The 25,736-nt window shown below is 47.5% G+C and overlaps 1 protein-coding gene across 16 annotated transcripts in view; it reads left to right on the top strand.

Annotated features, from left to right (window-relative positions):
• The window catches only part of FHOD3 (formin homology 2 domain containing 3), a 428,661-nt gene that overhangs the window by 392,241 nt on the left and 10,684 nt on the right, over positions 1–25,736 (top strand). For 12 of the 16 annotated variants that reach the window (XM_036009142.1, XM_036009140.1, XM_036009138.1 and 9 more), the window contains 8 exons: positions 930–1,112; positions 2,740–2,859; positions 3,855–4,016; positions 7,838–8,028; positions 14,519–14,711; positions 18,213–18,236; positions 19,817–19,991; positions 23,665–23,826. In XM_036009142.1, the coding sequence (XP_035865035.1) occupies positions 930–1,112; positions 2,740–2,859; positions 3,855–4,016; positions 7,838–8,028; positions 14,519–14,711; positions 18,213–18,236; positions 19,817–19,991; positions 23,665–23,826 (1,210 nt within the window). The remainder of the gene's footprint in view (positions 1–929; positions 1,113–2,739; positions 2,860–3,854; positions 4,017–7,837; positions 8,029–14,518; positions 14,712–18,212; positions 18,237–19,816; positions 19,992–23,664; positions 23,827–25,736) is intronic. The other 4 variants (XM_036009139.1, XM_036009146.1, XM_028524348.2 and 1 more) reach the window with 1 other exon arrangement.

The following is a 25,736-nucleotide window of genomic DNA, read 5'->3' as shown; positions in this document are numbered from 1 at the left end:
GAGCGTCACCACGGCCCCTTAGAATTAATGATTTAATGCAAGTTACAAAAAGTATAGCACAGAGTGTTTCTTTGCTCTGATGCTAAGGAAGGAGAAATGAGAGAAAGATGATGACACCATATCTTAAACAATGTTGTATGTGCTACATACATGATGGGAGTTGTTCTCTACTATTAGCATGTCATCAGTAAGGAATCTGAATCTGAAAGAATCATAATGCCTGTGTGCCTTTTTGCCTTCTCCACCTTCCACAATTGACTTTAACCAGAACCAAATAGAAGCATAAAGATATACTTTTTTTATTAGTAGGTAGGTGTTGCTCTTTATTAATATCATCATCATTTTTCCTCAACCCGCCTTGAGTTTGATATTACTTCCAGTGTTTTCATTTCTATATAAATTTGGTTTAAATATTTAAAACATGTAAACTTATATCCTATGTACAAGTCAACCTGAAATCTTTGAAAATGCTTTGTTTATGTAAGCATTAAAAGGAATCCACGAGATGTACTAGAAAGCATGTATTCTTAACATGCTTTACTTGGTTTCCTAGGGAACAGGGAACTGTTCTCTAATCTTCTACTTACTCTTTCACCTTCCTCTCCCCTTTATCCTCACTTCTTGCCTAGAATGTCCTTCTTGTGTAAGGCCCAGAACATCTGGGGCAAGTTGCTTATGAAACAGATTAAAGGAGAGCGGGAAAGAGGGAAGTTTAAAACAAATGAATGTAAGTTTAGATGCCACTGCGGCTTTTCTCTAAAGTGTACTTGATTTAAACACTGTAACACCTGTATATGGTAAACACACCGACAACGGAATGTCTCTACTACTTGGTTGGAGTGTTTCAGTATGAATTTGGAAACATCGAAGGGGTGGGATAGGTTCCATCACTGAGAGAGAACATACACTGCATCACCCCGTCTTTCCAGAAAATCCTCACCATGATCCCCACCGAAGAAGAGAAGCAGAAGATCCAGGAGGCTCAGCTGGCCAACCCCGAGGCGCCGCTGGGCAGCGCAGAGCAGTTCCTCCTCATGCTCTCCTCCATCAGCGAGCTCTCGGCTCGGCTCCACCTCTGGGCATTCAAGATGGATTATGAAACGACAGAAAAGGTAAGCGCTGAGGAAGCCAGTTCTGCTTCCCCAGGGCTGAGGACGTCAGTTTTGCACTGGTGGAGGTGGTGGAGCTTCCTCCTTAAGAGAAGGTCTGAGTTGGTGGTGCTCAGCTGTGTCTGTATTAAGTGACCAGCAGTCGGCCAGGGCAGCGCCATTCTAAAGTGTCCGCCCAGCACCTGCCTCAGACACGTGATTGTGGGTTTTCAAAAAAAACTATTAATTTTTTTCTGACTCTATCTGCTCATTGTAGAAAATTGGGAAAATATAGAAAAGTGCAGTATAGCAAGTGATATGTAATCCATCCACTTGGTGATAATCACCTAAACTGCCATTGACTAGGGCCATTGGCAGGTCAGGGGGTCCCTTTGAGAGAATATCTCGGGAGAAAGTTGAAGTCAGTTGAATTCGAAACAGATTGCAAGGGGCCGAGAGGAGAAGAGAAGGAAAGGGGCCTTGGCAGTAAAGGCAGAGGGAGGAGACTCATCTTGAGTAGAAAGCAGAGGAAGCGGGAGTCCTCTCGGGCTTGGGGCAGTGTGACTGTTTTTGCCAGCTGAGCAAAAGGAACTGGTGGACAGGAAAGGGGAGAGGTAGACACTAAGCTGGAGGTGAGTTTAAGAGGAAGTGCCCAGAGGAGAAAGACTCAAAGCACAGGTTGGGGAAGCTGCAAAGGAAAGAGAAAGCACAGTCCTATACTGAGGGCCAGATAGTGGCAGTGGGCGGGGCTGGGGGTGGGGGTGGGGATGGGGATGGGGGTGGGGGAGAGGTTTCAGGAGGAAAAGGCTGTATTTGAATTCAGGTGGGAATCCAGCAGGGATGAAGCAACCCGGGGCTGCTAAGGTGACTTGGATGACTTGATCACAAAACCAGTCAGCATGTTTGAGTGACTTTCTTTAGCAAAGTGGGGTAAAGTCCTGGAGAAGACAGACAATTGGGTCTAGGTTTGGTTGGGGATAGGCAGGGAAAAACCTGGGCTGGGGAGAATGAAGCCGCACCTTCTGGCTTTGGGATACAGGTGAGGGGAGAGGCTCAGTAAGAACTTGGGAGAGGGGATGACACAGTGGCAGAAAGGGACTGAGGCTATGAGGACACAGGGCACTCACCACAAGTCTGAGAGAGTGGGAGTTACGAAGGCTGTGGGAGTAACCAGGCTGAGAGGGGCCAGCCAGAGGGCCTAGAGGGGAGGTTAGGAGACCTGGGAGGCCCAGGGCCATCTGCCTGGTAGGAGAAAGGCAGAGTTTTCTGCTTTGGAACATGTGAAGGGGGAGCGTCATAGAAGTCAGCCATGGGGAGATGAGAGAAGGATGGGTTGTGAATGAGGGTGTTGGAAGATGGGCAGGAGGAGGGGAAGAGAGATGATTTATCACCCCCGCACGAGCTCCTGTCAGCCACAGGCGCCCACTTGGTCGTCTCCCCTGAGGAGACTTTGAGGAGGAGACTTGCTCCCTGCTGCCCGTCAGCGTTTTCCCGCAACAAGGAGCATCAGTAGTAGGTTGTGTGGGATCGCCTGACGCCAAGGAGAACTCCACTTGTTGTTGTTACCTTGTGCAAAGATTAGACAGAACCAAGTAAAGCCAAAATGACCATTCTTTATCGTCGTCTTCCTTTTTTTTTTTTTAATTGAAAGGAAGTGGCAGAACCACTTTTGGACCTGAAGGAAGGAATAGACCAGTTGGAGAACAATAAAACCTTGGGCTTTATCCTGTCTACTCTCTTAGCCATTGGGAACTTTCTAAACGGAACTAATGTAAGTCTTCCACATCCCTTCTCTCCTCCTGCCTCCCAGGTCCCAAAGTTCCTGCCCTTAACTTGCTGGCAGGGTTCATACCTCTGGTTCCCCAAAACACACCTAAAAAATAACTTTTGTATTTTTTGCTGCAACTCTAGGAGAAATCTGTTCTTCGAACATATATTTAAATATATGTATGTTTAAAATATATATTTATATATTATATATTATATGTAATATATATATATTTTTAAGCCCTCACTCAAGGATATAGTTATTGATTTTAGAGAGAGAAGAAGGGGGGAGAGAGAGAGACATGGATGTGAGAGAGAAACACTGATTGGTTGCCTCCCTTATGCACCCTGACTGAGAATCAAACCTGCGATCTAGGTGTGTGCCTTGACTAAGGATCAAACTCACAGCCTTTTGGTGCGTGGGGTGATGCTCCAACCAGCTGAGCTACCCAGCCAAGGTGAACCTGTATCTTGCTATAGATAAGAAAACTTAGAAAAACAAACATACTTTCCCTTTGAAGCTTGGCTACTCTCAAAATTGACAGTGGAGATATTTTCTTCTAGGCTGTTTTTATTTTTTGTTTTTGTTTTTGTCTGATGTATATAAGTATTATAAACAAACTTAAAAAAATTGGCCTGTATTTGGCCAGAAAGTAGAATAGCAGTAGTAAGCAAAGGGAAAAGAAGTTTGTAGATACCCAGGTGGCAGAGGCTGAACCTCAGAGCACCTTGACTTTTAGGGGCGGAGCCTGGGGACAGCTCGTGGCTGATGGCCTTGGTGGGAAAGGGCTAGAGGCTCATTTCGTTCTCACTGTGGCTCACCCGTGTGTGATCAGCTAAGAATGACAGAGCATGTGGCCTGAGAAGCGTCAGTCACAAAGGAGCTGAATCTAAATATTGGGCTACTCCCACAGGGCATTGGTTCTAACCATTCGTGCCATTCTAAGAACCTGAGTAAAACTTGTCCTTCCTGCCTTTTGTTTAATGTCCCCCTAACAGGCCAAAGCGTTTGAGTTAAGCTACCTCGAGAAGGTTCCAGAAGTCAAAGACACCGTGCACAAGCAGTCGCTCCTTTACCACGTGTGCACCATGGTGGTGGAAAACTTCCCAGACAGCTCCGATCTATACTCGGAGATCGGGGCCGTCACCAGGTCAGCCAAGGTACGTACATGGCCACAGAGGGGTAGGTCGTATCTCCTCGGCTGGGTCTTCGTCAGTCATCTCTGAGGAGCGCAGTCTCTGTTAAGTAAAACACCAAGGGCTGCTTGTCTCCCCTGCTCTGGAGTTGGTGAATATGACTTGTTTCGTGCCTTTTCCAATGGACTTTTAAGATCCTTTTCCCATCCCTGGTTCTCCGTCAGATTCTTTCCTACTGAGGTATGTGAGGAGAGCCTGCCATCCCAGTGCTAACTGCTGTGTCCACTATGGAGCGGTATTACTCACCAGGCTGGATTCTCAAGCATTAAAACTCCCCAGCCTGTGTTAGGTGGGCAAGAATGTCAGACAGATGCAATCTGGCTCCTCCTAAGACTTCCACAGGACCTTGTAGTGAGGTGTCAGGCCAGGAAACAGGGTGTGCCTGGCCCCCTGCTCCCACAGACTGACCACGCCTGCAAGCTTCCACGGAGGGAACGGTTTATAGGGCTGTCATTGGGTATATAGTATTGGCTCCTCCCCTGCAAGCTCTTAAATTCACCACCGAGTGAAGATCTTCACAAACGTATGGTTTATAGAAAAGAGACAGTTGCAATTGCCGAACACCCAGCTGCTCCCAACAACTGTTCAACCTTCAGGAGCATCACTGAGGTTGAACAGCCCCAGAGGAATCCCAAACACAGCAGAGCTGGGAGATGTGAGCGTCTTGGGGACAATGGGAAAATCCTGGGGAGGGGTGTGGTGGAAACTCCTGGAAACACAGCCCAGGCTAAGGAGCTGAAAGTAGAATGACCTTTAGCTCTGGGACACACTGGAATCTAATATGAGAAGAGGAGAGACAGGTGGGCAGAAAGGGGAGGAAAGGAGAAGGGAGCTTTGTTAAGATTCCTCTGCGGAGCCTGTCCTCCCTCTGTCCTCCCACAGAACTGGCTTATGAGGACCCAGGGACTGGGACCCTCCATTACCTTCTTCAAGAACAGCAGGCTGGCAACTGCCAGGTGCACTGAGCAGGTGGTCCCTGAGCCAGCCTGACAGTGGACCTGCCTTGAGGCAGAGGGGGAGTGGCCAACGACCCCCCAGCTCTGAGGGCTAACAGAGAGTTTCTTGGAAAACAGACTGTTTCATAGGCACCTGCACCGTGCTTACTCTCTGCCAGGCACTGCTCTGAAGTCTTTACAAATATCACTTCAGTATCCTAACTGAGGCAAAAAGCCCCTCTGCGTATCCCAACCTGGGTCTGCCAATGGCTGCTCGGGCCCTACCCCTCTGTGATCTCGGTGCTGTCCCGGAAGGCAGTTGGTTGAGTAACTCTGTTTGAGACAAAGTCTGTCTGTCTAGATTCACCTTGGTCCTGTGTCCAGAACAAATCAGTTCCCTTTTTACTCATGGTCCTTTGTTCTTCCCCAGGGCCTTCCTCTAGGTTGAGCCTGCTTGTAACCAAAACAGCCCCGGCCTGGGGGTCCTGACCTCAGGCTGACCCCAGCAAGGTCAGGTGCCGCCATTGCTCAGCCTGTGCTTCCAAAACCTTTTGGTGTGTTGAGGGGCCCTCCTGTGTGGGCAGGTGGAAAATAAGCTTCAGGAATCCCCAGCCCTAGGGGCATTCATTCCGCCCCCTGGTGTGTCGCACGCTGGCCTCATGGCCCCAGTTCCCAAGGAGCAGGTTGCTCTGGCGTCTGCCAGGTAGCTGTGTTCCTTGGTTCTCCCACAGCATTCCAGACCGACCTGGTCAGACTTGACTCTGCTTCACAGCACAGCTCATGCGTCTCCCTGCACATAGAAAGTGGCCCGTATGGAGCTGTCTTTAGGTCCTTCGCACAACAGAAGGCCAGGCCACCTCTCTCCCTGTGGTGGAATATTTGTAGGGGCACACCTAGGCTTCAGACAGGATGGTTGAGAACTTCAGCTCTGGAGCCAGGGAGGTTTGGCTTCAAATCCCACTTCCACCCATTCTCAGCTGTGCGGCCTCTCACAAGTCACTTAACCTCCCTGCGCATCAGTTTCTCCCCTGTGAAGTGGAGCTCGGGACAGAATCCGAGGTCATGCAGTCACTGTGGAGACGCAGACTGTGCGTGCTGGCTGCTTCAGCCCAGGAGGGCAGCCAGCTGGGGAGCCTTCCAATGCGCCTCAAAAGACCTACGTTAAGCTCAGCCCTCAAACTGCTTTTTTCATCAAAAGATTCTCCATCTGGCTTCTATTGGCAGTGAGGCTACTTTCTTTTGCCACCACCTTAAAGGCTCCCAGTGGCTCTCTTCTGCAGAAAACCATCTCCCACCCCCATGTCTGCTGCCTGCCCTGTGCCCACTGCAGTGCAGGGCAGGTGTCACGTGGTTTGGTAGCACAGGGCTGTCGGAGCATGTCTGAGCTGAGGTCGCTTCATTGTGTATCTAGGGAGCTGCCAGGTACATATGAGGACAGATATGGAATGTTATGGTTAGGATGTTACCATTTGCTTAAAGCCCCCTGGTCCTCCTAGATCTTACTCGTCAACCCCAGGTCGTCTGGACCCTTTCCTAGATTTATTCTTTGAACTACTCGGCCCTTCTTTTCTAAATCTTCCTATCTTTTTCTTTCAGCTGAACGCCAGTTTTTTTCACAGCTCCACAGTATCTTGGGAAAGTGAAGCCTTTTAAAATCTGGACCCAGAATTTCTTTGGTTTCAGAAAATCATTTCTCTCAAAGTCCCATGAACCCCCTGCTTACCTGAATCTGTGGGCTCTGCCTAAACTTCCTCTTTCTCCTTCCGGCTTTGGTTTCCTGGCTGCTGGCCTTTCCCACGTCTGTCACCGGACACCTCCCTTCATCCCACCAGGCCCTCCCTTCAGCTCCCCTGTTTATCTGTTTCTCCCTCCCCTCCCAGCCTTTTCAGTTTCTTTCCCCCGACCCCACAGCTTCATTAAAGGCTCTCACGTGCCTTTTTCCATGACTGACTGATTTAGAAAATTTCTAGTCTGGATGTTCTGCAAAAGCGTTACTTTACAAAGCCTCGTCTCAGGCTACTTCAGAAAATCCAGACTTCCCACTTCCCTGAAGAGCACACCAGTGCTGTGTGACATCTGTTCCTTATACACGTGGCTTGCCTCTCCTGGCAAGACCACATGCCCTCACACCACACACACACACACACACATGCACACACTCACACACACACCTGGTGAGTTCTATATATCCTCAGTGTTTGGTACTGCCTGTCTGTCTATATGATAAGCCTCTTTGGTCTCATTCAGCATTTGCCTTTGTGTCCTTGGTGCCTGGTGGGGGGACAGGCATACACCAGTTTCTCCATGAGTAATGGTTGACTGAGTGAATGGGCAGATAAATAAAGTAATTCGTCACACAGTGTAAAGGAGATCACTGTGGAGAGAAGCTGGCCGCCCCTTAGCTGGCCCCAGAGTATCGAGCCATCCATGTGTGACTATGGTGCATTCCTCCAACGTTAAGTGAAATATCATCTCTAAAGAACAAGAAGCGCTCTGAAAATTTTAGGGGTACATCTGCTTAGTTCATCCTCTACGTGGGTTCTTTGATATCGTGTTCTAATTTACAGTTTTCAAAGACTCGCCTACAATTTCTTTCCTCATGTGGCAAAAGAAAAAAAAGTACCACTTGCATTGGGTTCACTGGGAGAGCAGTTCTATCACTAAATAATTGGATGCCGAGATAATGGCAGATACACATGCGGATAATTTTGGGGCCATAAATGTGTTTGTATTTCAGGACGTAAATTTGGTTTTGATGTGTGTTTCTTCCCGGAGGCAGTTTGGTTTCCCGGCGCAGGTTGGGGTCTGGTGGTTTCAGCGCGTTTTCAGCGTTCTCGCTCTGACTTTCAGGTCGACTTCGATCAGCTTCAGGATAATTTGTGTCAGATGGAGAGAAGATGCAAAGCTTCATGGGATCACCTCAAGGCAATTGCAAAACATGAAATGAAACCAGTTTTAAAACAACGAATGTCAGAGTTCCTCAAAGACTGTGCAGAGCGAATTATCATTTTAAAGATTGTTCATAGAAGAATAATTAACAGGTAAGTGGATCAAGGAACATATGGAAACACCACTAAGATGGCATGTTGAAAATGTTCTGCAAACCAAGATCTGAAGGTTTGATTTACAAAAATCGTACTATAAATTCTTGGTATGTGGCCAGTGCACCTTCGATGCACATGTTTATTTCATAGGCACTTAATTTTTCCTACACACACACACACACACACACACAGAGTGATGCAGTATAATGCCATTGCATCCTGAGGTTGGAAGGAATCTCAGAGATGTCATTCAAAATTTCTCCTTGGTCAGGAATTGAATCTGTAACATCTTGACAAGCTGACCCCTGAATTGCTGCATCTATTTCAACACTTCTGCCTAAAGAGTGCACACGTTTTGTAAGGCAGATGGAATTGTTAGAGAAATTCCTTCTTTATACAATCCATGGTCTGCCCTCTGAGACCTTCCTCGTGGAGTCTCCTGTGGTTGCCTGATGCTGCAGCCTGCCTGGTCGAGGCTGGGGCCTCACCATGTGTGCCATCCTGTGGGCCAGCCTTCCTCAGAGCCACAGGATCCAGGAGGACTCTGGGAGACACAGCAGTGTTGTGGCAGGCCTTGCTTGCTTACAGCGAGGCTGGCTGAGGTCTAGGGTGGCCCCATGGCTGGCCATGCAGTGGAAGCAGCACCTGGACCAGAGCCTGGGTCTTCCAGTGTCCTGGGCCAGGGCACTGTCTACCATGCACCACCACTTTCTTTCCCTTTGCTTCATCGCAGAAGATAGCTACGGGTGCCTTACTCTGGCCTGCAGGGTCTGAGGGCTCCATCCTGGGCCTTTCACCTTAGCGAGCAAATGTGCAGCTCTGTAGACCTGCAGGCCGGGGTCGGCCTGGAGCAGGGCTCGGAGGGCAGGGCCTCTGAAGTAGGCTTTACTGCAGTTCTGCTAAGGAACCCTCCTTGAGGCCATCCAGCCACAGTCTGTCCCAGGGGCCTGCTCTTCAAGCACACTCCCTGGTCTGTGTGAGCACTTGATAATCTCTTTAAACAGATGTGTGGTATTTTCATTTATCCATGTACATTTTATAGTCTGTTTTTCCCTCTTCCCTCCCTCCTTCCCTTTCTCTCCTTCTTTCCTTCACCTCCCTTGAAGTTATATAGAACACTTTTTTCCACACACAGTTGGCATACAATATTATATTACTTTCAGGTGTGCTGCATAGTGATTAGACATTTATATACCTTACAAAGTGATCGCCCAGTAAGTCTAGAATGCACCTGGCACCATACACAGTTATTACAATATTATTTACTAGATTCCCTATGCTGTATGTTACATTCCTCTGACCATATTTAAACACTGAATTCTCTTGTCTGCCCATAAACTCTCTCCCCGCTTATGTCATTTGCTGCTTCGGTGATCATGCCTCCTGGGTCTTGATCCAGACTGTTCAAGGGTGGGGAGGGGTGGGGGTGCCAGCAATCTTTAAATGTTAGAAACAAGAAGAAGGAACAGAATCTCCCCTCCAGGTTGACAACTATGCATGACTCAGTATTTTTGGAATTTGATTGTTCAACTCTAAATTGCCCTCACTGTACTCCATTTAGGCCTCACAGCTGCCCTCTGGGTGGGAGGGTCTCATCCAAGATTTTGTCGGATTTCTCAGCGAAATCAAAGCACACTGTGCTCTTAACATGGTTATAAAGGGGAGGCAGGGAATGTGAGCTGTGTTGGCCCTCCACACTTTGTATGATACAAGCATTTTCCCACTTAAAACTGCTCAAATAAACAAATAGTTTCCATTTAGAATGCCATGAAACTGGAGCAATTTTATGAAAGTCTTGTAAAGCCGTTATGCCTGGTCACATCAACCGTTTTATCCTGGACAGATAAAAACTCAGTGGTGCATGTATTCCTTAAGCTAGAATGCATATGTGTGTGTAGTTATGCATGAAGTCTGTTCAGAAGGTACCAGTCATGTAACATGAAAAACAGAGACATTTATTCAAGAAGATACAACATACAAGAAACATTGTACATAGGACAATGATGCCTCAGTCCCCTTCAGAGAAGGAACCTTGGGACCTCACACAGTTCTCCCAATCGCCATCAGATATTCCATCATATTTTCCTGAATCTCATCAACAATCTGGAATTTCTTCCCTTTCAAAGGTGATTTTAGATTTGGGAAAAGTCAGAAGTTGCAAGGCACCAAATCTGGGCTATAGAGAGGCTGAGTCACCGGGTTGATTTAATGTTTTGCCAAAACACTCTGCATGAGATGTGATGCATGAGCTGGTGCATTATCGTAATGAAGCTGCCAATAATCACTCATCCATAGCTGCGGCCTTCCAGGTCATCTGAATAGTTTCCACAGAGCAATGTTCAAGCTTAATGCAAAATATGCTGCAGATTTGTTGTTCTACTTGCTTAGTCATTTTGAATGTGACATCCACATAGTACACATGCTCATTCAATGGCATCTACTGCCCCCCTTGATTAGTACAGTGAAGTTGTCATTGTTCACACGTGTGCATTCCACTCTCCTTAGCTGCCAGGTTACATCGATGTCATGCAAACCATTCTTGTTAACAATGGTTGGAGTTTTTGCAGACAGACCTTATGTATATATATTAAAAATTTATTTATACATATAAAGATATTTTATATAATATAATCAATAATCAATACTTGATAATTTAATTATAAATAATATTGGTGTAATTATAGTATATAATTTATAATATATTTATATAAAATGCATTTATATAAATAGATAAAAATAAAATTTATATATTTATATATGTATAAACATAAAAAATTCTCCCTGGTAAGCTGGTCACCCGGATAATTGGTTGCTGTTGTGTGACCAGAATCCCTGTCTTCTCACTATTTGGGGTTGACCAGCATGAGCCAGGAATTCATTATATGTTGGGGGTAAAAGGGGCCCGGCTAACAGGGGCTCCAGGTGGTGGCCAAGCCACAGCACCTAAACCGTATGACCCTGGGTTTAAATGAGACATTATTCCCTGAAGACCTGTAATTTCCATACCTCACTGGTGGGAGAGGAAGCAGGCTCTCATATGGGTGGAGCCATCGGGGACCTCACTAGTTTCCCACATGAACAGGCTAGGACTGGGTTTGCTCAGCCCCTGCTAGCACCTCCTGCTTGATTGGCAGCTAGGGGACAAGTCATCAGGTCTTTCCCTCTGCTCTACCCATCCCCCCAGATCCTACAGTTCTCCCCTCAGCACCCTCCAAGTTCCCCAGAGTCCCTTGTACACCACATAGGATCCCACAGGAGCTGGTGAGTCCAGGCGCCCTTGCTTCCTCACCTCGCTGGCCTGTCCTTGGTACTTTGCCAGGACTGCTCCACTTTGACCTAGCACCACTGTTCTGAATGGGAGCCTCCTAATGGGAAAAGAGTCCCTCCACCTCACCATCCCCTTAGCCCCTCAACAGACTTCTTCCAACTCCAAGGAGTCCTTGGGGAAAGGAGAGGAGGACATACATCTGGCCACACACCTCCCCTTTTTATCTGTTGGGCCCTCCCTTAGTTATTCCAGTGGGTCCCTTCTGATAAAGGAGCAGACAAAAGAACTTAGGCAATCCTCTTCAGGCAAAACCTGGCTTTCAAAACTGTTGCCTGACTAAGAAAATCTTGTTCTGTATGTCTGAATCTACATACTCTTTTATGCTGCTGCACTGATGGCCTAAATCCACTCTGGATGTGCAGACCCACTCGCCCACTCCATAGACTCATTAGGCCGCAGTTACACTGGGCAGGCACTGGAGAGAGAGGGTACCAGGTAGGGAGGAAGGCCTTCCTGGCAGGTGTGGGGACCCATGGCAGGGGGCTGACTTTCCACAGGGAGAGACAGGCAGAAGACAAGGGAACACCCACACTGGCTTCCCAGCACCCCAAATCAATGTGTCCCCTTTCTGGGCCATGCACCCCACTCAGTGGTACCCATGAAGAAAAGGACAGATGACGGGACAGAGCAAAGGAGTCGTGTTCAGGATACCCACGAGGGGAACCAGCCTCCATGACCATAGACCTTCATGTCACGTGTTCTGAAAAAGTGACAAGGGATGTCATAGTCTCTTTCCGGTCAAATATACACTGGAATCCTTTCTTCAGAGTTGTATTTCACTTGCTTTTTTGCAAAATATATACTTGAATTCTATTTTAACTTATGTTAAGTTTTGATCCTCTGTAGTACAAAAAAACCATGTTCTAGAAAGTGGAGGATAAGGACTCTTGGGTTGTACTTCCCTATAAAAGAGGACTCACCTGTGGGCTGTTTGATTCTCCCCTTGATTTGTCTTGCACACAGATCTTGAGTAGTGAGAAGTGGCATTATATGCAGGATATTACACCATCCTATCCTAATGTATCATGTCATATCTCTACTATGTCATGTCAGGTGGTAATAAGCCAGGAAGAAAAATTATGAGCATAAATGGGACGGGGAGTGATAAGAAGGTACTGTTTTATGTTGGGTGGTTTGGGGAGGCTTCTCTGAGGATGTGCTGTTTGAGCAGAGACCTGTGGATTGAGAGAGAGCTATCCATGCACCTGGCTGTGGTATAAATGTTCTGAGCATTGGGTACTGGATGCTTAGTCAGGGCCTATGCTCCTCCCCATGGAGTGGCCTCCCTGCCCTTTCCCTCAGTCCCTGCAGGTTCCCTGCTTAGCTGTGACCCCTTAGGGTCCCCTACATACCACACGGGGGGCCTCAGGCCCTGAAGTGGGCTTGTTCAAGAATCAGGAGGATTCTACTCTGGCTGGAATCATAGTAGGTAAGGTCAGAGAGGTGGTGGACCAGCTCTGCAGGACCTTGTATGGCAAGCCCATGTATTGTTTGTTCATCTGTTGATGGATACTGGTGGTGTTCCTCCTTTTCGGCTATTCTGAGTAATGCTTCCATAAACAGTTGTGTAGACAGTTTTGTGTGGACACATATATTCATTTCCTTGGGGCATATACATAAGAATGGAATTGCTAGGTCATAGAGTAACTCCATTTTAACTTTCAAGGAACTGCCAGACTTGGCCACAGCAGCTGAACCGTTTTCATGGTCTCAGCAGTGCCATATGAGGCTTCCAATGTCTGCACCTTCTCACCAACACTTGTTATTGTCTGTCTTTTTGATTATAGCCGTCCTAGTGAGTGTGAAGTGTATCTCATTGTGGTTTTGATTTGCATTCCCCAAATGACTAATGGTGTTGAGCATCTTTTCATGTGATTATTGGCTATTTGCATATCTTTTTTTTTTTGGAAAAATGTCTATTGAAATCCTGGGTCTGTTTTTTGTCTTTTTAGTGTTGAGTTGTAAGATTTCTTTATATATTCTGGATACAAACTCCTTATCAGACATAATAAATATTTTCTCCTGTTTTGTGGGTTGTATTTTCAGTCTTAATAGTATCCTTTGATCCTTTGAAGCGCAAAAGCTATTTAATTTTCATGAAGTTGAATTTATCTGTTTTTTCTTTGGGTGCTTATGGTTTTGGTGTCATAGCTAAGAAATTATTTCCTAATCTAAAGTCATAAAATTTATATTTATTTCTTCTGAGAGTTTTATACTTCTAGCTCGAATCTTTGGTTTTAAACAGCATCTTTCAGCCCCTTTACCATAAAGTCATGCTCTACTTTACTGTATTGTTCTTCACAAGAAGAATAAGCCAGTGTCCCTCATTTGAAAGGTAAACCAAACCTTATTCTGACTCTACAAGCTAGAGTGATCAAACACAAAAGTTTTCATCTACAAATAGTGGTATCATTTATGTAATGACATAAGATACTAGGAGACAGTGAAATGTTGATGTAGAACAAACATTTTGTTCTGTCTCCAGTATCTTCTTTCTCATTTCCTGAGAACTAAAAATTGGACCCTTGTTTGCTCATTTGATTTCTTTTATTAAAAAATTAAGTAAATAAAATTCAATAATTTTTTGTTTATAATTTAATAGCCGAGATAAATTTATTTTGTGCTGCTCATCCAGTGTGTTCTAATTAAATTAAGATTGTAGGCAATATTGCAAGAAAATATTCAAAATATTTACTCAGAACTTTATAAGGATCTTTTTATAAACCATCAATCAGTTTACATATAATTCATAATACATTCATGTCTTTTCCAAGTTTGCCTTGGGGCAGGTTCCAAAGAAATTGCTAAGCAACATTCTTTATCTCTTATTCCATTTTTATGTAATCTAGAAGCTGCAGTATTTATTTTTCTCCCAAAGATCCGCATATCCACTTCAGGAGTCATTAGAACACAGATGAGTAAAAAGAAAAATGCAGTCAGTCTCCTGAAATCCTGCCCCCTAGACATAGACTTCCTCAGTGAGAATGTGAACTGAACTTGACTTCTGGTCTCACTTTCACTTGAGAAGACCTTCAACCTGAAAGTCCCAGGCATGAAGAACAGTGTCTCTGGCTGATGGGTTTCTCACGGAAGGTATACAGAGAACCGATTTTTGTTCCTTAAAACTGAAGTCACCACCACTGTGGTTTTCCCCTGCAGGTTCCATTCCTTTTTGCTCTTCATGGGGCACCCACCGTATGCGATCCGGGAGGTGAACATAAACAAGTTCTGCAGGATCATCAGTGAGTTCGCTCTGGAATATCGCACCACCAGGGAGAGGGTTTTGCAGCAGAAGCAGAAGCGGGCCAACCACAGAGAGAGGAATAAGACCAGAGGGAAGATGATCACGGACGTAAGTATGAAATCAGCTTCTTTAGGTCATTTATTTTGAAAATATAATCAACCATAAAATGTCCCACAGTTTGGGGGCTATGCTGTTTTTTTTTTTCCTTCTTTAAAAACAATCTGTTATATAATGAACAAGGAACTAGGACATGTGAGTCAAGAACGTGTGGCCGGAGGAGGGCCTTGTAACCAGTATGGGTGTGTTGTGTGGTGCTGATGACATCAAAGGCTTGTTTCCATTTCAACCTCTGTGATGGAAGAAAATGCCACTTATCATAGGAGGACAGATGTACTAATTTGGAAATAGATTCAGGATTTTAATCATTGTAATAAAGCTGTATGACCATATCAGCAGACACATGCATCACACTTGCAAGGCATCTGAATAGAAAATAATTGATGCGGTTGCTCAAAGTCACGATCAGCTGGGCTCTTGGCAGTCCCTTGATTCAAAGGTTATCAGGGTGGGGAGGGATCCCAAAGGACAGTGAATCTAGCAGCTGATCCCCTGGGGGTCCCTGCACACTTGCATGTTTCTCTGAGTCCTGGGCTCCTCCCCCATCTCTTCCACGTCACCCCTGAACCCACTGGGTCCTGAGTGTGGTGGGCATTCAGATGGGAGATGCTTCATAAGTAGAAGGGGAAGGGAAGCATGAAGATGTCAGAGACAAAAACACACAGTGCAGGTGCCTCTTTCCCACGTGCCTTTGTGAAACTTGCCATGCCTGTAGGTATATTTGAGAAGCACCGTGGCTCTCAGTGGTCCAGGGATTGGGACAGATAAATGGATAAGCCATCACCAACGGATGACGCGTGTCTCAGCTGGACTCCAGCCAGGCAGATTTCTCTGGGGAGGAACAAAGTCAACGAAGAAGACCTTGCCGAGGCTGCCTTCTGTGCCCAGATGGGCATTCACGTAGTGGGAGGAACGGGGGGCACATGATTACTGTCCACATTCTTAAGGGGTCTGACCTTTCCATGGAGACCCGATGCACTGTCTTAGAAATTTTAAAAATAAGTCTGAGAACGAGGGACTAACCCCCTCGTCATCTCCTCCAGCTCAGACCTCTTGTCTCCTCGGAATTTTCCGGACCCTTAGAGAGCGCTCAGATCGCTCTTCGGCAGAAGGTGCCCCTTCAGCAGTCGCTCCGCGTCGCCAGCGCAGGGCCGTGAGCCGTGTCTCTCCTGGAATCTGGGTTCGGAGACCCTTTCCCCTCCTGGGGGACCACAGACTGAACGCACTTGGCCAGACTAGCTGTGTCCCACATTGCCTTCCAGAGCGTTATTTTTAAAAGTTGTAAAACAGGAGTGCTTAATTTTTATGGAATTGAGACACAATGGAGGGTGGAAAATACAAGCCCAATATGCTTAAAATTATGAAAACACGTCAAAATTTCTTGTCAAGTTCTTGAGATTTTTTTTTACATATTTCACTAATTTTAAAATTCTCTCCTTCTCTGAAAACATTCAGTGTTCAATTTATAAGCAGGGGTAAATTTTTCTAGGGTTTGATTAAAAAAATATTTAAATTCCCATTAAAATCTGGCTTCTTCAGGGTTTATCCTCAACATCGTCCCTATTGGTAGTGGGCATTTGTGTGGCAAGGTTGCCATCTGCTGGAAAATTAGTACATTGTCCCTTAAGGCAAAATACACAGATTCAATGTTTTCCCAGCTCCCAAATCAGCAAGCCCCCGTGGTGTGCTCAGCGTGGCATGGGGCGCTGAGGAAGAGGTGGTTACAATAGAAGATGAACTTAAATCCTAAGGATGTCATAGTCTGGTTGGAAGACTCATATCCACAACTTAAACCACGGAAAACAAAACCCAGCAATAGATGCAGAATCACAGAACCCTTGCGCATCAGAGCTAGAAGTGATTTTGGGAGAAAACTTCGTAGTAAGGCACTTTTAGTGTAGATACCGAATAATGAGGATGGGAGTGGTAGCAGTTAAACAGATGATTTTAGAAATGGCATCATTTTCTGAGACACAGAGAAGCCTGGGTGAAATCTCAACAGCCTACATGTGCAGCATGAGCCCCCTATCTGCTCCTCTGTGCTGGTCTCTCCTCTTCCTTCTCTGTTTCTGAATATGCAGAGAGCCTTTCTTACAGTTCAGGAGTTCTCCCAGGGGAGAATCAGGGAGAAACTAAGTAAGTTCTCATCCGTGTATCCCAAGCTGGTGCTAGACAAAGTGGTGACGTAGACTACACGGCACAAGGCAACCGTGGCCCCGTCTGCTGTCATTGTACTCTGGACGGGCTGTGAGAACCCAGGCCTCCCCTCCCAGGCCTCCTACACCAGGGGCACCAGCAGTGCTGGGTGAGGCCTCGCCTTCTCTCCAACCCAGCTTCCCCTTCTGTGAGAAGGGAATGCTGGTTACTTTGGGGGCTACTGAGAGGGCTCGAGGGCTTGAGGACTTTGTACATCAGCATCTTGCATGTGTGCTACTTCCTGGAAAAACAAAACAAAACAAAACACCAAAACCCTGGTTAAATAAATAAGCTCTAAGATTAAACAAACAAAAACAGCACAGCAGGACAGCTACCTCTTGAAGCCATGCCGTGAGGCTGGGGGCAGCGTGGCCTGTGACGAACTGGGAGCTCCGTGCCACTTCAGCTTCCAGAAGTTTCATCAGTTCTCGGGAACCTTGTGTCTGATTTGCTGGCCTAGCTTTGCCACCGCTGTGGAAACAGACACAAGTTAAATTGAGGGTGTATTCCATAAATAAGAGATTGGGATGACTTTTACCCTCTCTTTTTTTTTTTTTTAAAGAAGAGGGATGTTTTATTTGAAGTTACTTGAGGAAGTTTATCTGGTGAGAAGGAAAGGCATGGCATGTCAGTTCTGACAGCCTCTGTGAGGGACAGGTGGGATTTAAAGAGAACTTAATGCCACGTTTCCGAGGAGAGAGGAATGTGATCCATTCTGCTTGGGTGGTGGCTCCTCTTGTCCCGTCTGGCCCGTGTGTGGAAGATTCTCAGAGGACCAGACCCGGCAGCCTGGGTTGGGGCCTGGGAGAGGGTAGTATTCAGCACTTGGGATGAGAGGGGAGACAGCAGCTGATAGGAAGAGCCAGGCAGATGGAGGCCAGTCCACTCACTGAGGCCCCGGTGGAGGGCAGGTGGTGTGAGTCCTACAGAATGTGGCCAGTCGAGTGGCAGCACACAGAGCAGGGAGTGAGGCCTGCAGTAGCCAGGGAACAAGGTAAGCTGGCCGCCAGCCTCATGCGCAGCCTTGGGAGATCGGCCTGGAGACCAGCAAACCCCGTCTGACTGGTCAGGATGGAGCTTGGGGCCCATGTACCCAGGGAATGTCCAGACGAGGGCAGCAGGGCTACGTAGGCAGGGCGTGGCATCTCCCAAACCCAGAGAGCGTGCCCCAGCTGTGGGGGTCAACTTCTTTATTTGGAATTTGACATGAAGTGAAGGTTATCTCACCGTTGCTGACTTCTGTGCCTTCTAAGAATCCCTTCTGTCTTTTCCATCCTGCCCTGTCCTCTCGGGTAGACTGATGAAGAGGATGAAGTTGAGGTATGACTCTTTATGAACATGAAGAATGCCATGTTTGACCTTCCCGGGCGTGCTGTGGAGTCTAACCTAACATTAGCACCGTTCAGAGCTTTAAACCGTGCATGAGCGTGTTCTGGTTGGGTTCTGTGTGGTCACTAACCCCCTTACTTGGGTTCTCATCATGCTGTGTCTGCCAGGGGCTGAAGGATTAACTGCATTTTCCAGGCCGTCCCTGAGTCCCAGGCCCCATCAAGAGTGGTAGCTTCAGTGGACCTTTTCTTACCGCTGGGAAAGTGGGCAGAGAATTTTCCCTCCGGCCCTGTCTGAGCCTTTTGGCAATACGAGTGTGAGAACTGGATTCTAGACCAACCACAACCAGAGCCCTAAAACGAAAGAAGAAGTAGGGCAGCGGCTAAGAGCCAGGCCAGAGAAGCGGTCACCGGCTGTGGGCAGCCTCTGACTGGTGCCCACTTCCTCGACTGGCGTCCACTGGGTCTGGTGGGATCAGTGTGTGAGGGGTGGGGTGGCAGGGACTCCTCCTCCTGGTCCTGGTGGAGATGTCGGAGCCAGAGTCCAAGTCAGCGCTGACCAGCCCTGAGGAAGATGAGGAAGGAGCAGTTCAGACATACAAGCCACAGATGTGTCCTGGGCTCTCTGTTGCCGTGGCCATGACACTGGATGAGCGGAGGAAGCCCAGAGTCTCTGGAGCTCCTCTGAGCAAATGTAAAGCTAACAGACCGTGTCTGTCTCATCCAGAGGTTGGGCGCCATGTGCCCACGGCTGATGTTCTAACAGACCTCTCGTAGAACATCTATGTCCTGACTCCATTCAGTAGGAATTAGAGAGTATTGTGTGCATGCAATGCTTGTGAAAACAACTAACTTTCTGACACCATGCAAAGTAGTAAGTATTGCCAAACTCAGTCTCAGCATGAATTTCTGAGTCAGGTTCTGACTTGGTCTCTGAAACAAACCCCCTTTGTCTGGGGCCTTTGGCTGGTCACTCATTCTCGAAGGGCCTCAGTGTCCTTGTTGGTAACGTGACGTAGGACTAGACTTGGAAAAATTCTTCCCAACTCTTAACATTCTCTAATTCTGTGACTGACTCCCAGTTTTAAAGTTCTACCATCACAAATGACATATCAGAAAGTTTGAACTGCTTTCTGACACTAAGTTTAAAAAATTAAGCCTTAATATCTCTAATTAACAGGGCATATTTTGATGCTCACATCAGGCTTTGGTGTTAGGGAAGGATTTGGTTTCTGAGTTCTTCCCGGCGTTGATTTTAGTCGCCCCTTGTAGGCACCCACTGAGGGGATCTGCAGTGAGCCGGGAGACCTGCTTCAGTGGAGGGGTGGGTGTGGGCCTTTTGGATCCCCGGGTTTGCTTTCTGATAAAGGAACTTCCTGTGTACCCAGATGTTTTGGCATTAGTCCATCCACAACAGTCAGTGACTGTCATCAAGAATGTGTCTGTAGAATGCACACAAACAAAAAAGACAGAGGCAGAGAAGCAAAGGTTTTCCTCCACTAAACATTTTATAAGCTTGAGTTGGCTTGTGGAAAGCCAGCTCACGCCATCATCCCCCCTTTGGTTTTGCAGTCTGGCAAATTCTCCAGCAGTCCTCCGGCACCTTCGAGTCCACCGCAGGGCCTGAGCTATGCCGAAGACGCCGCTGAGCATGAGAACATGAAGGCTGTGCTGAAAACCTCGTCCCCTGCCATGGAGGATGCCACCCCGGTGCTGGGCGTCCGCACACGCAGCCGAATGAGCCGAGGTAACTCCGGGCTGGGCAGGACATGTCTTCCCAGTTAGCCACCTGTGGGGGTCTGGTCCCCATCACAGGGTACAGATAACTCTGCCCAGGCAGTGGCTGCTAAGGGCAGTGAGAACTCCCCAGTGCTGATGTAACCACACGCTTTTCATTACTCACACCTTTGTGACCTCTTTTCAGTAGCCTCATCTCAGAAACAAATAGTCCCCAAAATATAACTTAATTCACATAAGAGGAATTATTACTGTGAATGAATCCTCTTGGATAGCATTAGCAAACACAGTCCGAGGCCAATTTCTGCTGGCCACTGTTTAGTATATAAGGTCCATGGAACCCTGCCATCGTTATTCGCTTTATGGTCTGTGGTGCTTTCCACTGTAGGGGCAGGGCTGTGTGGTTGAGACCGAGACTGCAGGGCCCGGAGAGCCTCCAGTTTTAACTGCCCGGCTCTGTGCAGAACAAGGCTGCTGGCCCCTGGACAAAGCACTGCCCCCATTTGCCCCTTGAAATCCTTAGAGGCACCGGGAAACTACAACTTAAAGATGGTAGAGATAGACAGGAGTGTCCAGATTTGTATCATACCTTGGAAGGGATTTTATTAATTTTAATTAAGAGTTAAGACACAGCTTTAATCTGAGAATGTTGACTAGTGTGTCCCTGATTCCACGCCGACCTTCCTAAGGCTCCTCCCAGCCTGCAGGGGAGGCCCACCTCATCCACGCTGTCGTTCCAGGCCGTCTGCAGTCTGGGCCTTTCTTGCCTCCACCCCAGATTTGGGACTCACTCATCCCCACGTTGTGGGCACCGTCTGCGTCTCCCTGACCCCCTTGTCGCTGATGCTGTCCCCTTTGTCTCAGTTCATCCAGGCCCCATGTGTCTCCAGAGCCCACCTCCTCCACACCCCTGACCTGTAGGCTACTCTTTCACTCTAGACTCAGATTTTGACCCTTTAACATGGCTTTTATTTTGATGTGCAGCTAAGAATATGCCAGAAGAGGGTCTGTCTCCCTCTGAGACACAGATGACAATTAGAAAAGTATTACTTCTTATGTCTATTAAAGGCCTCCGTTTCTCAGAAGAGCCAAGAAGTGGCAGGACAGAAAGTACATAAACAAGAGGGAATATAGAAGAGGAGAAAGTAGGGAAAGTCAGAAGGTGAAGAAAATACTATCCTTAAATGCTGAGCAGGAGAGACTGTCAGTCTAGAATGAGCTGTAAAACAAGGATAAGAATAGAATAGAATAGAATAGAATAATAAAATAATATAGCAGCTTTGCAGTGTTATGGGTTTTGAGGAAAGGAATGGGTACCACTTGTACCCTGTGGTACCCAAAAGGCCTGTGGTCTCCCAGGCATGAGTCTCTCCGAGCCTGGCAGCCCTTGCGGAATTTGTGTGCTAGACTAAACGTGGCCCCCAGGAAGACCGAGGAGAGCGTTAATGCCTGCACCGGGGTGACCCTGGCCACCACGAACTTTGAGTCCTGTACCTCCTGGGAAGGAAGGGTAGTAAGGTGGAAGCCATCCGGGGAAGCCCACATCTCTACGGCATAACAGGCTGTGCTTATTTAAGAAAAGAAACTAGCTGTTCCCGACTTGAAAAGACAACGAGAAAACGATGGGTTGTTTTTTTTTTCTGGGTTTGTTCCTTTTCACTAACGGGGGGAAGCGATTAGAGAGGAGGGCTGTTCAGTTTCTCTGCACATTCAGAGACTTCTGCTTCCAGGTGGCATGTCGTAGGGAGTGGCAAGCCGCCACTCCTGCTATAGCCGCCAGACATTTGTAAAAATGACAAAAGCTTTCTTTCAAAGACATCAGAGAACTGTGAAAGGAAAGAAGACTTGGCCAACTAGAATTCCAGTTGAGCGTGGCGTGTCTCTGAGAGTGTTCCTTGGCATTTCGGGGTGAGACAGAATTGCACACCAGTAGGTGAGAGGCAAACAGGAAGCTGCTGGGCACAGCGCAGTTGCACCCCCGATCATTCTGCGCTGAGAGGCCACCGTTCAGAGGCTCTGAGCGCCCTGTCTGAGAGCAGTGCCGCCATGGGCACTCTTACCTCCAGCTAGAACACCAGACCATCCTGAGGATGAAGAAAAATTCAGCCGCAATTTCAAATATTTCTGAGCAGAACCTGTCGAGAAAGGGTTTCGTGACACCAAAACAAACTAGTCTTCTGAGAGAAGCAAGGAGGTTCCCTGCCCTTGATTTAAACAAAGAACAGTTTACTGGTTGTGCATATGCCAGTGTTGCTGGTGTGCTCACATTAATAAAGCAAGGCAACATTTCCAAATGGCGTCACCAATGACAAAACACCTTGTCACAGGAAAACATCAACATCCAGCAGCCACAGGTGACAAATGCGTGCAGGTGATGGCGCACCTGCAGTCCTGGTCCTCCTTTTGCAAAGTGTGAATTACGTATATATTTAACTTAGTCATGTCAATTTTACTAGTAGAAATTATGACCGAATTGTAGCATATAATATATTGATGGTGAAATTTCAACCATAAACACATGTCCATGAAAATCAGTTCACTGAACTGTGATCGGCTATTCCCAGCTATTTCCATCGACATGCAAACACCGTAAGTTTTCAAAAATTGATATGGGAGAACTCAAAAATTTAAGCTATAGGTTTATATTAACCTTTTTTCCCCTGTGACTTGGGAAACGCGGACTGTTCTTCACCTGGACCTAGTCAGCCTCAGGATGCCTAGGCTTAGGCTTTGCGTTTGGCTTAGAGTTTGAGAACACCCACCCACAGGCTTTTGAAGTTGTGTGTTTGTTACAAAGGAAGTGTAGGTAAAGAAAATTCACTATTTTGAGCACATTGGTGTATCTTTCTCCTTAGAGAAGCATGTTTCCCATCTTGTAGATTTCACCAAGAGGTTGACCACAAAGGCACAGTTCTGGATATATTAAAAGATCGTGAATTTCTAACAGTTTGACATGACTTGGGGACCCATATTTTTGCTGTGCTTTCTTCTTACTTGCCCAGGGGCAGGTGCTTCTATGTCAGGCTTGGACTGTCTTAGCGTATAGTTATTAATAAATGTATTTTTCTGGGCAGGGGCAGAGGAATGCACCAAGAGAATTTATTTCAACTCTCCCTTCGCTGGTTGTAGAGGACAGTCTTGTAATACTTAAAAGCTAGCTATTGCAAAGATGAACTATGTTTCAAAATCCATTGATTTCTGTTTCACTGAATGAGAAGTTGGGGTTAGTTAACATTCACTAGGCACATACAATCATGGACAGATAGCTGCCTTAACAAATGCCTCTGGACATCACTGGGTGCACATAGCTGGAGGTCTGTGATGCGCACATCACCACCTGGCACGAGAGGGTGGGGGTTCTGCCCTCCTGTGATCACAGGACCTGGTGAGTGGAGGCTATGCATACAGGCATAGACTGTTAAAGGACAGTGAGAAACAAGAACACAGCTGTGGTCCAAGGTATCAGGATAAAAGAGCCCTGAGTACAGGTTTGTGGGAGTTCAGAGCCTGGAGGGTGGTGGTTACAGTGGGGCCCCTGCAGTGGGGACAGGTGAGCATTCATATCAGTCTGGCTCACCTGTCCGTTGCTGACAGAGCTCTGCTGCAGGATGAGCGGTGCTGTGCATTTTCTTCGGTGTTTTCCTTCTCTCTGAGTACATCACATTCCCTGTCTAATTTGTCAGGATCCACTAGTTCATGGACTATGGGCACCGATGACTCCCCTAACGTCACGGATGACGCGGCTGATGAGATCATGGACCGCATCGTCAAGTCGGCCACCCAAGTGCCCAGTCAGCGAGTGGTGCCTCGGGAGAGGAAACGCTCCCGGGCCAACCGGAAATCCCGTAAGTGCCTTTGCCTTGGGGTGAGGCACCCACCCTGCCGGTGCCTCCCTCCAGCTCTGTATGACCCCAGAAGGGCAGAGACTCAGAGGTGGGCTCCAGTGAATTAGCATTGCCTGGAGGGCCCACTTGTACTCATCAATGAACGGTTTCGCACTTGGCAGTCAGCGTTGGGTTGTGGAGGAGGGGTGCTACAGCCACCCCTGTCCGGTGTGTGTGTGTCGTTTGTGGCCAGGCCTCCCTCTATTCACACTTGGTCCCCAGGAAGGCCTGAAAGGCCCCTGCATGTCTCTGGTGCGCAGAGGTGGGTTCAGGGGCCCATGTCAGGTGCAGCCCGGGGTGCTTTGCTGGAGGCTCTATTTCTATCCCTCTCCCAGCATTCTGGGGAGGAGATGGCTCCCCCGGGGCTTCACTGCTGCCTTTGAGCATGTTCAAGGTGAAAACCAGTGCCTTTATGGAAATTAGGATGCTTAAAATATTTACTGTTAGTCTAAGTTGACTAGTCTGTTTTCTTCTTTTCCTACCGAATAGCAGATTCAACTAAATCAAAGCAACTGATTTTCTCCTTTAGTTGGTGCTGATGTTTCCTTTTTCCCCAGGTGGTGGGTGTGGAGTTTCCTCTGGAGGCACTGTGCCGAGTCTCATAGGGACTGCTCTCAGTAGAGAAGCAGGGTTCCTCCAATCCTTTGACACCACTTGCGTTTGCTGTGGCCCTTGCATGTGTCAAGAGGGAGCTCAGCCCCCAAGCTTTGGCCCACTGCTGGGCACACAAGTGGCAGCTTGGGTCTTCACCGGCTCAGCTTCCTAGAATAAGGGGTGGTAACCAGGAAAGGGATGTATGACTTTTCACGAGAAGGAAGGCTGTTTGCCTCCTCATGTTCTGACTCCCAAAAGTGACAGGAGAGTGACCCCAAGTAGGCAGGGAGTTCAGTTAGACTCAGGGACCCCCCAGTGGTGTCACCCTTGAGGTTCACATGGGAGGTGATTGGGGTTTGGGCTGCATAGTTGGACCCCATGACTCTGCGTGACCCATCGGCACACTTGTTTCCAGGGTAAAGGTTGCTAAACCAAGTGGCCGCTGACTTAGACGGCATTCCTTTTACATGCTCTGCTTTCACTTCTGATGGAGACGTTTTCTCCAGAAAGGAAAGTAGCACTTGACAGCAACACCAGAGGGAAGCAGGGCTTCTCAAACTACAGAGTTGGGGGTGGCAGGGGTGGGGGAATACAATTTTCGTTCAGTAAGACGGGTGGCTGACAGTCTGTTTTGGCTGCGCTGCTGGATGAGGCTGGGTACACACTTCAAGTAACGAGGCTCCTGAGCTGCGGCTCTCGACCACGGCCTCACATTGGGAACTTGTGCAGAGTGTTGAGCATTGCACAGTCTGCACTGCACCGAGGCCGACTACTTCACAGTCCCTTGGGCCCTGCCCCCACCCCTTGGGTGATGAGTGGCATTAGGAAGAGGGCTTTCCCTCCATCGTGTGCGTCCCCTGCTTAACATTCCCTCCATTTTTTTTTAATGGAAACCTATCATCCAGGGGGACTGGCTTTCACATCTTCAAGAATATGTTTGTGGACTCCAACATCAATATCTGAGGACTTTACATTTAGTTTTTTTTTAACATGTTGCTATTTCCTGGTGCTGCTGTGAAGTCTTTGCCAGTCTCCCAGTGCTCCAGTATAAGAACGTGGCCAAGGCTTGCTGCATAGAACGGGTCCTCGGACCCCATGGGACTCTCCTGGAGGCTGGTGATAAATGCACACTGAGAGATTATGCATTTAACCAGACCTCCCGGGGACGCCCAGGCCCAGTAATGTGGAACAGCACTCAGGTGTGACGCCCGGGGTGGAATTGCAGGGGCCTCAGGTGTGCGCATCTTGCATGGTGAGCTCTTCTCTGAAGACGGGCT

The sequence above is a fragment of the Phyllostomus discolor genome, chromosome 9 (genome assembly GCF_004126475.2).
Source record: "Phyllostomus discolor isolate MPI-MPIP mPhyDis1 chromosome 9, mPhyDis1.pri.v3, whole genome shotgun sequence".
NCBI lineage: Eukaryota > Metazoa > Chordata > Mammalia > Chiroptera > Phyllostomidae > Phyllostomus > Phyllostomus discolor.
The sequence above is the reverse complement of the archived record's forward strand: the minus strand, read 5'-3'. Positions and strand labels throughout refer to the sequence as shown.